Source organism: Lonchura striata, chromosome 27, assembly GCF_050655825.1.
Source record: "Lonchura striata isolate lonStrDom1 chromosome 27, ASM5065582v1, whole genome shotgun sequence".
Taxonomy (NCBI): domain Eukaryota; kingdom Metazoa; phylum Chordata; class Aves; order Passeriformes; family Estrildidae; genus Lonchura; species Lonchura striata.
In genome coordinates this window covers 10,108,599-10,124,128 of record NC_140729.1, presented here as the reverse complement: position 1 = coordinate 10,124,128, position 15,530 = coordinate 10,108,599, and the positions used below count along the sequence as shown (strand labels likewise).

Here is a 15,530-nt window from a genome sequence, read left to right as displayed (position 1 = left end):
CAGCATGGAGGGTGACACAGCTCATGGGGGGGAGGCAGCACAGCCACAGGCACCCCCAGGAGGGGCTGTCCTGGAGGGCACAGAGGCTCCAGCCTTAGGGGATGGATACACCAACCATCACAGAGCAGGGGAGTGAGGGTGAGACAGACCTGAAGACCACCAGCCCCAGCTCTTCCTCTGGGGGTGCCCAGGGCCATCCTTGGGCAGGTGCTCAGGCTCCCTGTGGAGGCAATGGGCAACCTCTGCCTGTGTCTGACCAGGGCACAGGGGCTTAGCTGCCCTGGGAAAGCCCTGGAGCTCCCCCAGACTAGCAAGCTAGGGGCTCTCAACTCCCAGTTCACATCCCTCACCCTCCTCCGGGACAATTTTTTGGACCTTTTTGGCCCATTTTGTGTTAAAGCTCCAGCAAGCCCCTCTGCAGCTCGGCCCCAGTGCTGGCAGAGGAGCTGAAAGCTGAGAGGCAGCAGCATCTCAGCCTGGTTTGAGCAGGGGAAGAGTTGAGGGCCATGCTCAGACTGGGGGCCTTGAGCCCACCCAGGCCATGAGGTGGGGGCTGGCACTCACACACAGGGACGTCTCCCACGGGGGCTCTGGGGGCTCCACAGGAACAGGCTCCAGGAAGCACCTCCTCAGCCACACTCAGGGTTCCTGGCTGCCAAATGGTCCTTTACAGACAGATCAGCATGGGGCAGGCAGGGCTTCCAAACTGGGACCTGCTCCACTTGGACCTTCCTCTTCCTCCGTGCAGCAAGGGGAGGAACTGCAGCATCAGGTGCAGCAGAGATGATCCAGCACCTGCTTGGCTCCTTAGGAGCTCTGAGACTGCCACCTGAGGGGGACAGTCCCTCCAGGGCCCTTCTGGTGCTCCTCAGCACCACAGGGACAAAGAGGTGCTCAGGAGGCTGGAGCTACACCCAGTACCAGGGAATAGCTGTTCTAGTGGAAGGTGTCCCTGTCCCTGGATGATTTTTAAGTCCCCTCCAACCCAAACCATTTCAAGATTCTGTATCTCCAGCCTGAACACCTGATCCAGGGCCTAGAGGGTCTCCAAGGGGCTATGAAGCAACTGCTTCACTCCCCCAGGGCAGGGACTCCATGGTGTAAGTCACTGGTCAGCATGAGGAGGGGGCAGATGGCACTTGGGGGTCCCTCTCCCCTCCCTGGAAGGGCCAGGCTTGGTGAAAGGAAACTGCTGATCTCCCCGGTCAGCTCAATACCGTGAGGTATCCCAGTCTCCACAGGGGTCACTTGGAGCTCTGGTGGGCCTGGGGGGGAGGGCATTCCTGTCCCCAGGGCACTCTCTGCTGTCAGGGGCACAGAGCTGGGCACTCCCTCCAGGAGGCTGAGCACTCCAGGCCAGTGGCTGGTTGGTGCTCCAAGCCCCTTTCCCAGGGATCACCTTCCTGCCTGTGGTTGCAGGGACATCTCCATGGCAGTGGAGCCCAGTGGGGTTCAGCTCTTGCCACAGTTGTGATCAGCCCACCATTAGAGGGGCTGCAGCAGGTAAAGAACGGGAGTGTGGCTGTTGCACTGGAGAAGGATTTAGCTCAGGAGGAACCTCTGAAGCCTTGTGTGTCCCAAGTCCCTGCTTGCACTACACAATCCCACTTCAAGCCTTCCCTTTGAGCCTGGAGTAAGGAGGGAGTGTTGTCCTTCACTCAAGGACTGAACATCTCCAAGGACAGACAGACCCCACTCCTCTGGGTGCCTGGTCCAGGGTTGTCCCACCCTGCTGGGCCCTGAACCTTTCTTTTTTCCAACCTGCACCTGGAAGCAGCTTGGTGCCACAGAAGGACTGGCTCCACTCTGCTTGGAACTACCCTTCAAGAAGCCACAGGTTGCTTTTAGACACTCCAGAACATCCTCTCAGCCAGCCCAGCCCTGATGTCCATCCCTTGGCCCCACACCCAGGAGAGGTGAACAGGCTCTCCAGTTTCTCCACACCCCTCCTTGCTGGGCAGCACCCCTGCACTGGGTACAACAGCTTCCCAGCACCTGCTGGCCACACTCCTCTGGCAAACCACATTTGGGGTGGTGTTCTGGGGCTGGACAAACCCCTGTGCCCCCTTCAGCATGGTGCCCATTGCCCACAGACCCCTTTCAACAAAGCTTCCTCCCTCAACCCCTACTGCTCTGCTCCTGCTCCCAGACACATTCTACCCACAGTAAGGCAGAGCAGAATCTTATCCCTCCATTTTATTTCAAAGTTCAAAAGTTTGTAAAAAAAACCTCAAACAAGTTAAAACCACATGCAAATATGCAAAGACAATGCCCAGACCACATGAGGAGCACAAATCTCACCCCCGTGACCCTCTTGTCCCAAGTCTCTGCAGCTCTGGGGACTATGAGAGGAGGAACAGGCTCTGCTCTCCCTCTGAAGGGCAAAGAGCACATTGGCTCTGAAGAGAGGCTTCCAGAGGCACCACTGTGTCAGTGTCTGTGAGGACTTTGAGGAAGCTGCTGGCTCCAAACGTGCCAGCAGAGAGGGAAGATCAGAGTCAAGGACAGGGAAGCCACTGCATCCCCATCAGTTCCCACCAGGAGAGCTGCCCAGGCTGCCAGTGCTGCCCTCACTCTGGGATGTGCCTCCTGGTCCTGGCACAGAAGATGTCTTGGTAAATCCTGCCCCAGCCCCTTCTCAGCTCACACCGAGGCTCTAGAGAGCAACCTGGAGGTGGCTTTAGCTGCCAAACAGCGTCCCAGGTATAGGGAAAGAGGCTCCTCTGGTCTCTGTGCAGAAGTTCCTGCAGTTCTTGTCCTCTCGGCCTGCCCAGGCCAGCTCTGACTCCTTCAGCATGGAGCAGAGCTGGGACTTGCACCCGCTGTCCCTCACACTGACATGTCTCTGCTGGAGCAAGACCCTGTCCACAGCTGGGATCCTGCAGCCATGGACACCTGAGAGGCTGGGGAGCAGCTGCACATCCCAGCCTGAGCCTGAGGAGCTCCTGCTGGAGGTGTGAGCAGCCCCTGGGCTCTGGGGAGCAGGCGGGAGGAGGCCGGGGCTCTGTGCCCGCTCCGTGCCCTGCCTGGGCACGTGGGGAGCTCCTGGGGCTGCTTCTGCTGCCCTGACACGGAGTGAGCAGCAACATCTGGCTGCAGCCACAGGCAGTGTGGGAGAGGGCAGGCAGCCAGCAGGGCAGCTGGTCCTGCTCGCTGTGCTCTCCAGGCCAGGCCTGCTCCCGTTCCTGGGTGTGTTGTCACTGTCCCCTCGGCACTGCCTCCCTTGGGGTCTCTCCCTGCTCCAGCCACACTCGCTGACAGTGCTGGCCACAGCTGCCTCCCCAGGTTCCAAACCTGCAGCTGCAGCTCCCGGGGCTCCTGGCTGGGATACAGGGTCCCCAGGGCTCTCACACAGGCGCAGATCCACAGCAAGGGAGCTGTAAGGTCTGCTGGAGAGCTCTGTGCCCAGGGGCAGGCTGCCAGCCCCCAGCACTGGGGGCAGGGCTGGCTCAGACACCTGCCCTGCACCCTGTGCCCCCATCCCACCACCCACCCGCTCCATCTGCTCACCCAGAGGGGAGAGGCCAAACCCCAGCTCCAGCCTGGGCCTCTTTCCCACCTGGGAGCTCTGTCTGGAGCACAGCTGGCGCTTCCTGGAGGCAGGCTGTGCTTGGGGAGGGTGGCTGACAGCCCCAGGCTGTGTATGAGGTTCAGATGAAGAAGCCATTGCCTCTCTGACAGGAGTGGGTGCTGCATGAGGCCCCCAGCCCAGCTCAGGAGCCAAGCCGAAACCTGAAGCCCCCGGCCCAGCCTCCCCCATGGTAGCACGGGCAGCACAGACCCCTCTGCTGAGCCCTGCTCCTCTTGGCAGCTGCAGGGAGCTGTGCTTTGACAAGCCCCCTCCTCCTCTGGGATCTCTGATCCTGTCCCTGGGCAGGCAGGGGGAATGTCTCTGGCTCTTCAGGCCATGATCCAGTTCTGTATCCATTACTAGTTCCACAGCACCCTGCTCAGGCTGCTCCCCTTCCTTTCCCAGCTCTGCTGGCAGCAGGTGCATTTCTCCAGTGCTGTGTGCTTGAGGCACTACACGTTCATCTGCCAGGCAGGACCAGGGCACCCTAAGAGAAACCATCAGTTAATGCTCGCCCAGCCCCAGCAGCACTCCCCCCAGGGAGACAGGGCCTCTCCTGCAGGGCAGGGTGTTTGCAGCCCTTGCTCAGGAGCAGGAAAGCACTTTTAGCATGGTGAGGCTCAGAATGACTCTGCTGCTGGCAGAGATGGGCAGCACAAGGGATCTCAGCCTCTTCATCCCAGTGCCCAGGTACAGGGGGGATACAGAGCAGCAGGGTTTGAGTCAGACTCAGGGACAGAAGAGTAGGCTCAGCTGCCCTTCTAGTTTAGGAGGCACTAGGAGTCTATGAGGAGCTCCCTGAAGGAGAAATCCCATGGAAATGCAGGAACATCTCCCATGGTTTGTCTAAGCTTTGCCCAGCAGGTGCCAAGTTCGTCCTGCTTCAGCCTCTGACTCCCAGGCACAGGGACCCCATTCCATGGATGTGCCATGCAGCACCCTGCTGCCCTTGGGCTCCAGGAGTTCCCAGGTCCCCAGACTCACTTGGCTGACCACTCCACAAAGCTGTTGGTGAGCTGGGAGATGACACGGTCCACAGGGATGTACTGGGAGCTGTCCTGGGCAAACCTCTGGTGCTGGGGACTCTGGAGATGCTGGAAGGTGGCAGAGGCCCTTTAACAACACTCAAAGCTTTGCCAGGAGGGGAATTTGCAGTAACAGGCACTTCCTACAGCCTAACAGACCAGAGGGCAAAGGGACAGAGCCAATATCTGCCAGGTTTGGAAACACACAGTGTCCTGTTCCCTGTTCCTGCTGATGAGGAGGCTGTGTCTGGATCCAAGGGCAGCCCACAGCCTCCCCAGCAGCAGGAAATAGACTCCACCACCACTGTCTGGCACTAACAGCTGGGCTCTGAAAGCCCCTTACTTGGCACCTTCCAGGAAATAAAAAACCTCCTCCCACCTTTTCAATCTGCCTGTGCCCCATGGCTGCCATGGAACAGCCTCTTCACGTTATGGACCATGCAATAGGATGATCCTTGAGGCTCTTGCACCCCAAGAGAGGAGCATGTTGTGCTCCATCCCTCAAACCCCCTGTGCTCTGACCTGCTGGTCTGGGCAAACAGATATACCACGTTCCCATCTCAGGGGCAGATCCTGCTGGATGCAGCAATTCCTCCCGGAGGAGCTCATAGTGCTAACAGGTATGACGTGATTAACAAAACCTCTGAGCTCCCCCCATAACTCTTGCAAGGAACCAGGTCCCAGGGGAACCTTTACCTTCTGCAGCTCTTCAAAGGTCTCTTGGCAGCACTCACAAAACCCCCTCCTTTTCCTGGGCACGGTGACGTGTGTGGAGTGGGGGCTTTTCCCCCCGGCACTGTGCAGGGCACAGCCTTCAGCAACCCTGCAAGGAACAGCACAGGGTCACCTCACCCTGCCTGAGCTGCCTGCACCCCAGCAGGGACCAGCACAGGGCTCCTTGTGCCCACAGACAGGTGGTTCCCAGAGCCCAGGAACAAGCAGTGAGAGTGGGGTTAAACACTTGCACAGAAGGACCTGCAGCCTACCTGGCTTGGCAGGAATTGAAGTTTTTCAGAGGCTCAAATGGGCTGGAGCTTTTGGGTGCCAGGAAGTTGAGGTCAGGAAAGCTTTGGAACTGGTGATGGAAGGGCCGGAATTGCCTGGAAGCAGCAGATCAGAATATCAGACTCATGGCAGTGCTAGCAAGGCTTCAGAGCTGTCCCTCCTCTAGCCTGGAGGGGCTCAAGGTGACACCTCATTTACAATGAGATGCTGCCCAGTGCTCTCCTGTGGCTGTGCCAGAGTTCCCATTTCTGACTTCATATGAGAATGAAATTCTCATTTAATTTAACACAGTTAAAGTGTTAAACCCAGTTCCCAGTAACAGCCCCAATGGAGCATGTTTTGGACAGAAGGCAAGTTTGCCTGCTCAGCCCAAATTCCACCTTTTTCCCCAGGGCAGAGCAGTGCAGTACTTCCAGCTACCCCACTGCACAGAGGGTTTTGATTCCCAGGCCACAATCTCTCCCCTCACATTTCATTGCATGCAGCATGTAAACCCCAGTATTTGACTCTTAATTGAGATGCCTTAAATGTTGCCTTTGGAATAATTAATTGGCCCTGTGGATGCTGGTAGAGTTACAGACTCCTCAGAAACACCATAGGGATCAGGTCCCCTGTGCCCAAGGCTGTCCTCAAGTTACAGGCCCTGACCTCCTGGGCTTCAATCTCACTCCTCACTGCCGAGGGCTTGGGGGGATTAAGTAACCTGCTAAGGATCACACATGGAAGGAAACTGCTGTCAAGTCTCGTTTAACACCTTTTTTCTCCCTGACACACAAGACACCTGGATTGTTTCTCTAAACTCCACCTGCATCCCTCTAGGAGAGAGTCAACTTCCCAGGGTGGAACAGGGTCTGCAGAGAAGCAAGGCTTTGCCTCATAGGCAGAACAGTCCCTGGGAATGAAACTAGTGAAGGAGAGACCCCCAGGTTTTAGGGTAGGATATTTAGGAAGGTCTAGTTTACCTGCTCTGGTCTTCAACTTTCAGAAAAGGGGGCTTCAATTTTCCTGCCAGAGAGAAACCTGGTTAGTTTTCCTGGCCAAATTCCCTACTTAGTCACTCATTCCCCAAGAGAACTGGGCTCCAGATCTGAGTGCATCAGAACTTCTGGCACTGGTGAATGCCAAGTGGTGGCCAAGCACAGACAAAACAGCTCTTCAGGTGATCCTCAACACCCCTGGCCCCAAGTGTGCAGTGGGGTGACCAAACCCTAGGCAGCCCAACCATGGGACACTTCACCTTTGAAACGGTATTCAGCCATCCCCTCACATCTTTACTGCCTCCTCAGCCATAGAGCCACTGGCCTAACCCCGAGCCTTCTGACTCCAATCACAAGAATTGTCACACAACCCCCTCCACAACATGCCACTGAGTATGAGAAGGGAACTCAGGAACTGCAGCAGCTGCTGCTGCACTGGCTCAGAGCTCTGCAACAACTTCCAGCACCTTTTCCTCCATTCACCCTGCCTCAAGTGCAGAACCTGGCTCACCACCCTGGCTCAGGCCAGGATGGTGCTGTCAAAGCAGCAAGACATGCTGGAGACAAACCAAGGTGCTGCCAGCCAAGCCTGGCACCAGGACACTACTTGAGAGCAGTATCAGTTCTAAAGGAGGGCACACAGCAGCTTTGCTTCCTTTGGAGAGCATGAAAAGAGCAAAAGAGTCTCAGCAGTGCATTGAGGGAAAATGTTTTCAGAGCCAGGCTGGGAGGGGAGGCTCCAAGGTCCCTCCTGTCCTGCAGGTATGTTCCACTCACATTACGCTCACCTTGGAAACCCGAGTCCTGATCTGGCTAAGAAACAAAAAACACCAAGGTGTTCCCACAAGGCATCTGCCTGACCCTGAAACCAAGCCTATCCCGCCTCCCTCACAGCCTCTAAAAGGCGAGGAGTTTTGTTTTCTTGTGATCCTAGCACTCAATGCTATTTTTTCCAGAGATATTTCACCCTCCTTCCCCAGAAAGGCTGAACCCACCTGTCCTTACCAGCCTCACCCTCTGCTTGCCTCAAATGTGCTGCTACGTCACTGAAGCTGCTATTTCAGTACAGGATCAAGTTTTTTCCATGCAAACACTGCCAAATGCTCAGCACTTCTGAGAGAGAGGCCACGTGCAGGCCCCAGATCCAGCTCAGATGGGTGCATGGGTCCTGAGTGATCCCAGCAGTGACAAACGGCTCTGATGGCACTACAAGACCCCAGGCCAGGCTCAGAGTGTGCCCAGCACAGGTCTCAGAGCTCGCAGGCACAATTTGCCACATCCAACAGCTTCTTGAGCCTTTCTTCAGCACCTTCCTTTCACCCCAAACTGGGAAATAGCCCCCAAGTGTCTCACACACCGTCCAGGTTGGAGCCTGCTCCAAACCGACGCACGCAGTCAAATGTCACCAGTGCCAATTTCAGCAGCACAATTGGCTCCTGTCTAATTGCAGATGAGAACCTGGCTGTTCCTGCTCCCTCCTCCCTGGCAGAGCCATCCCCAGCTCAGTGTCTCAGCAGCACATCTCAGCCCAGCAGAAGTGAGTGGGCTGGGAGGAACACGCTCTCCTCTGCAGGATGCATTATTCCTCAAAACCTCCTTTAAGCTGCTGGATTCAATGTGCAGCAGTGCTGTCTCAGGTACCTTGGGATTCTGGGAACTGGCAGGAAAGGCTTTTTTAGGATTTTCAAACACAGTGTGAAATCAAAGGTCCCCAGCTGTCCTGGGAGGCTGCAGCCAGACTCCAACAAGGAGTAACAGAACCCATTCAAGGGGAACTACTTAAAGAGTTGGCAGATTTTGGGATTGTCAAAGGTTTTGATGTATTTCAAATTCTAAATGAGGCTTCTCCAAGCAGCTCCACGTCTGAGCATAAACAGCAGCACAACTTCCAGGCCTACCTTTGTGAATTTTGGATTTGGAGGCAGGGCATTTCACCTAGAGAAAAAAGGGACATATTCAGCATGGGAGCAGCACAAGCAGAGCTGCAGTTGCTGATCCCAGAGCAGCAGCCTCACTCACCACTTCAGAGCTCCTGTACCACCTAGAGCACCTCCCCTCATTCTGTCTCTCAAGTTACCCAGGGTTAGTTGAAATACAACATAAAGGCTGCCGTGCCCTGTCCTTACAACCCACCTCCCCTCTGATCTCTCCAATGCATTAACCAATCCTTTGGTGAGCCAGTGTACCAGCCACATCATCATCATCTTACTTCACTTTGCTCATGTGTGTGGTTTTTGCTTTCCCTACTAAATCATCTTTATCTCAATTCATAAACTTTTTCACTTTGTCTCTCCCAGTTCTCTCCCCATCCCAGGAGGATCCCAGAGGGTGGCTGTGTGAGTCTGAGTTGCCATCTGGGGTTAAACCATGACCCTTAGGGTCAAAGTCAATATTAGCTGTGCTATGAATGCTGATACTTAGCAACAGCTGCCTCATTCTCATCTGGATTTACCCACAACTTTATAAAAATAAAAATTCTTTGAATCTTTTCATCTTCATCACTAACACAAGCACCAGATTGGATTCAGCATCCCCCTGACTGACCCACTGGCACTGAAGCTGCTACAAGAACTGTTCAAAGCTGCCCAGGAACCCTGAACTCCTGAAATTGGCTGCAGGTAAGTGGTTACCTCTGTCTTCTGGCACTGTTTTCTTGCTCCTGAGATGGCTCGCAGCAGCTGCTGGGCATAAGACAACATTTCTGGCACGTGGGATGTCAAAGAGCCAAAGCTCAGCCAGGGAAGGGAGCTGTTCCCCTCAGACTGCAGAGCACTCCCCATGGCACTGGGAAAAGCTGGAGCCTGCAGCCCCTGGCACAACTTCTCCCCCAGGGAATGGTCCAAGATGAAGCCAAGAGAACTTTGAGGGACAGCCCCTCATTTGCTCTCCAGCAGAGCTGGAGGCTGCTGGGGCTCTGTGGGAAGGAGACCCTGGCAGGGGCTGTGCAGCACACAGAGCAGAGCCCAAGGTCTGGCAGCCCCAGAGGCTGAGCAGAGCCCAGGGACAGGATCCAGACAGGCTCAGCCACAGCTGTATGTCACTGTCATCAGACACTCAGGAGCCTTTTACTCCACACCTATTATTAGTAGCAGAGTTCCACCATCTGCCTTTCCCATCACCCCCTCCCCATCCATCACAGGGACAGGAGGTGCCTTCCAGAACAGGTCCTCAGACACCAGCACTTCCTAATTAAACCCAACCAAATCCTGCCTGTATCATGATTGTACTTCCAGGTTAATTAGTAAAAATGGTCTTTTTGGAAAAAATTGAGATACTGACCAAGATATTGACATTTCCTAATGTTCCACCCTCAGTACATGACTATGTAGCCTGTGTTTGCAGTTGCAAATGTGACAGCGGCACATTCTGTACACACAAATCTGGTGTTTGAGGGCAGACCCGGCCCGGCCAGGATGGCATCACTCCAGGATATTTGTTTGCAATTTCTTCCTTCTGTTCTGCTACTCTTACATCACCTCTGCTCCACCTGTCTCCAAAATCCCTCATTACCAGCAGCCTCCTTGCACCCCACAGTGAAGGATACCATCCACATGCAGGATCTGGACTCCCCACAGGCGAGCGTTGGCGAGGATGCTGCTGCCACTGCAGGAGTCCTGCACAGAGAGGTTTGGCAAAGCACAGCTCAAAGCACAGCCACGTGCAGCTCTAAACTGAGCTCAGAGCCCTTCCTGCTGCCCAACTGACAGAGCAGAGCGTGGCTGTTATTAAAATCAGGGCACAGCAGTAAAGGATCGAGCTCATGCTTTATCCATCCCAAATTAATAGCAGCATCTTGGGCGAATGTTTCATCCCTGCTACAACGGCTTCTAAGTGGGCACTGAGATTTATCTGGCCACTTGTGGCCTCAGGGAAAGGACTACAGGGGAGCCTTTTGCCCCAGCTACATTGCTTTAGTTCTTCTTAGGCTAAAAATTCATCTAACAACAGGCCTTGTGTTAATAATTCTCTTGTGTTGAGCACCCAGATGACTGGGACAGGCCTCAGAGGTACAACACTGGATGACATGGCTCCAGAAACAGCAGTGACCAGGAGCACTACACAACATTCTGCAGGCCACAAGCAACTGTTTTGTGCCTTTCCTTGCCCCAGGATCTGCTCTGTCAGCAAGGCGGGGGCTCTGCAGGAAGGCTGGCATTGGTTCTGCTCTCTCAGCAGAGCTCTGAGCACACCCAGCCCCAGCAGAGCCCATCCAAAGCTGCTCACCTGGTTCTTCATGGCCTTGTTCAGCAGCTCCTTCCCCCGGCTCAGCAGCGCCTGTGGAGAGAAGAGACACTAACAGGTCACGGCAAAGAGCTGGAGAGCAATGCTCCCTGGGGATGCCCTCACTCTGCTGGGCTCATCTCTGCCAGGGGAAAGTGCCTTTCAGAGAAGGCAAACTGCAGAGAGGACCACTCAGCTGCACCACCAGCACCAGCCAAGGCTTGGAATTATTGACCAGCAGGGAAATGAAGGCTCCAGAGTGAGCCAAGAGGAAGCAGCAATTTAGCTTGCAAACTGTCTGCTGCATCATGGAATTGTTCAGGCTGGAAAAGCCCTGTGAGGTCATCAAGTCCAGCCCCTCCCCAGCACGGCCAAGGTCACCACTGACCCACGTCCCCAAGTGCGACACCCACAGAGTTTTTCAATTCCTCCAGGGATGGGGACTCCACCACTGCCCTGGGCAGCTGTGCCAGGGTTGGAGAAGCCTTTCCATGAAGGAGTTTTCACTAACATCCAATCTAAACCTGCCCAGCACAACTTGAGGCTGTTTTCCCTTGCCCTGTCACTTGTTACCTGGAAGAAGACCAAGCCCCATCTGGCTACAACCTCCCATCAAGGAGCTGTAGGCAGATCAGGTCCACTTGAGCCTCCTGTTCTCCAGGCATCTCAACATGCAGGCCAGGGTTAGGAACACTGAACCAACAGTCTCAGCAGATTGGTTCAGCTCTTTGTAAGACAAGGGACAGTGCTGGGAGCCAGGACAGGGGACCAAAATGGGGAGAAACCTCTGCAGCTCAGGTTTCCCACTGCAGGTGGTTCAGCTCCAGCTGGCAGATTCCTCAGGCCTGGACTGCGGCAGCTGCCTTTCCCAGCCACAGCTTCCAGCAGACACCACATTCAAGGTGGGATGTTGGAGTTTGGCCACAGGCATTTCTGAGCAGAAAGCCCAGCCCCAACAGGCAAATGGGGCCAGGAAAAGCCCCTTCCTGCAGGAGGCCCTCATGGATCTCCTCCCAGGGTACAGGGGCCTTGCCCTGTGACTGTGAGTACCAAGAGTCTGCAATGGTTTTCCCTGTCTATATTTCTCTGTTTTTTCTCACCACACTTCTGCCTGTTCCCTCATGAAGCCAGCCTCCACATCCCCTGCCATACTAGCAGATTTCCTTCATTATAGCCCAAAGCTGTGACATGGACATTTGAGGAGACAGAGATGACAGACACAACCAACAAGAGTATGAATAGGGGCAGCCAGGGAAACGGGAACAGAGCAGGGAATAATCCACACAGAATATTTGCTCAGAGCAGGAACAACTCCACCTTCCAAAGCTGGCTGCAGATTCTACCTTACAGACCCCTTGGACAAACTTATAGCTCTTACAGTGGACGGTGGCTTCTGGCGAGGTCTGGCTGGGGTCCCTTTGGGGGCAGCAGGCACTGAGCTCGTGGATTTTGTGCCTTCTGCAGCTGGGCTGTTCTGCTTCTCCTCCCGAGCCCTGGCCTGGCCCCGCTTGGCCTCTCTGTTGCTGGACACCACGCAGGTGACTTCTTTGCTGAGGAAGCTTTCGGTCACCTGCAGCGAGAGAGAACAGAGCAGCTCTGCAAGTGTCTGAGCCCGAGCTGACAGAGCCCTGCTAAACAAAGCTGCTGGCCCTGGCTCAACCCCCACACAGCCAGGGGCTGCTGGCAGCAATCACATTCCTTCTTTCCTTCCATACTGACCAGGAGATCCTGTGATGCCCTAGAGATTTACTGCAAATAGTCACCAGAAATTCAGATCCAGACATCCCTGACTGTCACCACCACCTACTCCTCACACAGTGCTTTCAAAAAAAAACCCAACATCTGAGGAAAAGGGTCTGGACATCATAGATCAGCCTGGAGGAGCTCTGTCCTCAGGAGAACATAACCAGTTTTAGAAAAATAAAGGAGAAAGTGAATAACTGAGCAAGCAGCTCCACAGACAACAGGGCAGGAGGGAACCAGAGAGATGCAACATACACACACCTTTGCACAGGAAAGAGGTGGAAACCCAAAAGTTTGGACACTAATGATATCGTAAGCCAATAATGACTTGGCTTCTCAGAATCTGTGCAGGGGGCAGAGAGTCACAGGGCCCAGGTGTGAAGCCCTCAGGAAGATAAAGATCTGGGCAGCCCAAAATAACAGCTGCTGAACAAGCTGGTTCTGCTCCATTGCAGAATCCCTGTAGGTGGAGATTCCCAAACCATAAAGTGGGTGTGAAGTGCCACAAGGGTTACTGCAGGCTGTGCTGCAGGCACAGAAGAGAGGCAATCACAACCTCCCCATCCAAATGACACTCCAGAGTGCCACCAGCCCCATGCCAAGTTCCAGGTGCCACATGCAAGCCCAAGGCCACAGGATGTCCTGGGTCCTGAATTACACACAGAACTTGGGCTCAGATATTGCTGCCAAGGAGCTGCTCCACGGACAGTGGCTGTGATGTAGGTCAGTATCTCCACAGAAAGCAGAGGAATGAGAGCTCCACTGCCAGAGGACCTAATTTCAGAGAGGGAGGGTCAGGATGGTGTGTGGGATGGTCAAAGTCTAAGATTATTTCCAAGTAACACAGCAGCTGCATAGAGGAGTAACTGTCTGCTGGGAGCATGGGGTTCTCAGACTTGAGGATGCCCAGCTGGGAAAGAGATGTTCCAAGAGTGGGTGGCACATCTGGGGGAGGGCAGAGAGAAACCAGCAAGTTCAGGACAAAGGTGCAATCCATGAAAGGGAAAACACCTTCCCCACGTGTGTATGCAGCCAGCATCTGCTCAGGGCTGAAGGGATACAGCATCAGCAAGAATTAAGATTTTACACTGTGTGCGTGGGAATCAGAAAAACAAAAACTTCCACAAACACTGAAGGATTTGATCTATAGCCTTAGAAGAAGCTTAGATTTATATAAAAATACAATACACACACATTAAGCAGAAAAATAATAAACTTACATTGCTATAGTTGTAAGAAAGATATGCCTTAAGTAAGTAAGAAACTATATTAATAAGATAGTGAAGTTTATAACATAGAGGTATAGTCGTATAGAATAAACTAAGAGTTTAGAAGTTATAATAAAAGAATATGTGTACATGTAAAATAGAAGCCCACTAGACAAAAGTATCCACAGTACAACAAAATTAAGATAAGTTAAAAAGGCAAAAATAAACCTTGTAACATCTATTAGTTAAAAAAAATAATACATTATCTTGTAACAAAAAACTTATAACTACTCTTGAATTATAACCAACAAATTACTCCCTTAAAATCTCACGACCTCTAAAACTAATATTTATCTATATAATAAATCATTCTTAACCCAAAAATAACCCCATTCCTTTATTACTAACAGTAACAATAGTAAGGGTGTACATTGTAGGATTTAAGTTTTGAGGTTACATGAGATGATCACCTCAGAGAAATTAAAGGGCTTGAAAATAAACAGTAGCAACTGCTAGAACCAAGCTGCGCACAAGAGCAATAAGGAGGCTGAAAGATGAACAACAGGTACAAACCCATGCTCAGCTCCAGCTTGAGGGACTGAGATGATGCTACTTTTTGAAGGGCTTTGGGACAGGAGATAAGGAATTGATGAGGAATATCAGCAGCAAAGAAGCCTGGAGGCCATGAAGGATGCCACAGGGCTTGACCCAAATAACAGCTTCCCAGGGAAAAGGGTCCAGATGGCTTTTCTGGGCAAGCAGTGATAAAAGCACACCATAAGAACCTTGGTTAGCATTTCCCTACTTTACCCTATGTTGAATTCCATTCGGAAGTCCCACAATCTCCCTAAAAGATTCAAGTGCCACAGGCTGTTGTCAGCGATGAGGGGGAAGCACGCACCAGGGGCACCCATCACCCCACATCCAGTTACCACCCTGGAGCCGCAGTCAGCGCCCAGCCCCCGGGAAGCGCTCCAGGACCGAGTGACCATCACTGGAAGCGCCTCCATGGCCAGGGAGCGGCTCTCACGGTGGTCACCAGCCCCGGCCCGAGCAGGCAGCCAAGAACACCCGGGATGGTGGGAGGGAAAGAGGCGCTGTCCCCAGGAGAACATAAACAGTTTTAGAAAAATAAAGGAGAAAGGGAAGAACTGGGCAAGCAGCTCCACAGACAATAGGGCAGGAGGGAACCAGAGGTGAAACATAAACACAGCAGTCCCCCCAGCCCCGCCGGAGCAGGCACCGGGAACCCCCGGGATGGTGGGAGGGAAGGGGATGGGGGCGACCCCCAGCAGCCCCCCGGGGCTCCGGCCGCGGGGGGAGGAACCGGCCACCGGGAAAACAAGGAAATCAGGGAACACTGAAAAATGAGCAGAGTCAGAGAAGGGGCGAGGCCGCCCCAAGACACCCCCATAGACCGCCCCCACTGCCAGGGACCCCTCACGGCCCCGGGTCACCCCGGCCCGCGCTCACCCCCCCGAGCCGCCCGATGGCCTCCGCCAGCTGCCGGGCGCTGCGGCCGCTCGGCAGGTCCAGGTAGAAGGACTGTCCGCGGAGGGGCCGCGGGGAGGCCGCGCCGGCCATGGCCCTGCCCGGGCCCGCCGCTCCTCCGCGTTTAAATTCCGCCGCCGCCCCGCCCCTCACGGCGGCCGCGCAGGGACGCGCCGCTCGCCGCGAAGCCGCTCTCCGGGGGAAGGAGCGGCTGTGCCAAGGGCGCACACGGAGCACACCGGGCCGCCCGCCCGGCCCCGCCGCTCCCGTCCGGGCACGGCCGCACCGG

General features: G+C 54.4%; 1 protein-coding gene across 5 annotated transcripts; it reads right to left on the bottom strand.

Annotated features, from left to right (window-relative positions):
* Positions 1 to 2,177: 2,177 nt before the first annotated feature.
* On the bottom strand, positions 2,178 to 15,385 carry DBF4B (DBF4B-CDC7 kinase regulatory subunit). 5 transcript variants are annotated; one of them, XM_085562065.1, is made up of 12 exons: positions 15,224 to 15,385; positions 14,324 to 14,500; positions 12,178 to 12,369; positions 10,803 to 10,853; positions 10,123 to 10,192; positions 9,209 to 9,279; positions 8,477 to 8,513; positions 6,564 to 6,606; positions 5,583 to 5,696; positions 5,293 to 5,419; positions 4,556 to 4,665; positions 2,178 to 4,058 (listed from the first exon to the last, which is right to left on the bottom strand). In XM_085562065.1, the coding sequence occupies exons 4-12, from the start codon at positions 10,812 to 10,814 to the stop codon at positions 2,681 to 2,683; spliced, it is 1,962 nt and encodes a 653-aa protein (XP_085418191.1). In that variant the 5' UTR covers positions 10,815 to 10,853; positions 12,178 to 12,369; positions 14,324 to 14,500; positions 15,224 to 15,385; the 3' UTR covers positions 2,178 to 2,680. The 5 variants fall into 5 exon arrangements, with proteins under 5 accessions (XP_085418191.1, XP_085418185.1, XP_085418187.1 ...); XM_085562059.1 differs by lacking the exon at positions 14,324 to 14,500; XM_085562061.1 differs by lacking the exons at positions 8,477 to 8,513; positions 9,209 to 9,279; positions 10,123 to 10,192.
* Positions 15,386 to 15,530: the final 145 nt, after the last annotated feature.

What these genes read in the sequence shown, in the direction of transcription:
- DBF4B (XM_085562059.1), bottom strand. Translation starts at nt 15,334, where the DNA reads ATGGCCGGCGCGGCCTCCCCGCGGCCCCTCCGCGGACAGTCCTTCTAC. An exon ending in ACAAGGCCATGAAGAACCAG is followed by an intron (nt 10,193 to 10,802) that starts GTGAGCAGCTTT and finishes CTCTCTGTGCAG; the next exon opens with GACTCCTGCAGTGGCAGCAG. An exon ending in AAAGTTGAAGACCAGAGCAG is followed by an intron (nt 5,697 to 6,563) that starts GTAAACTAGACC and finishes TGCTGCTTCCAG; the next exon opens with GCAATTCCGGCCCTTCCATC.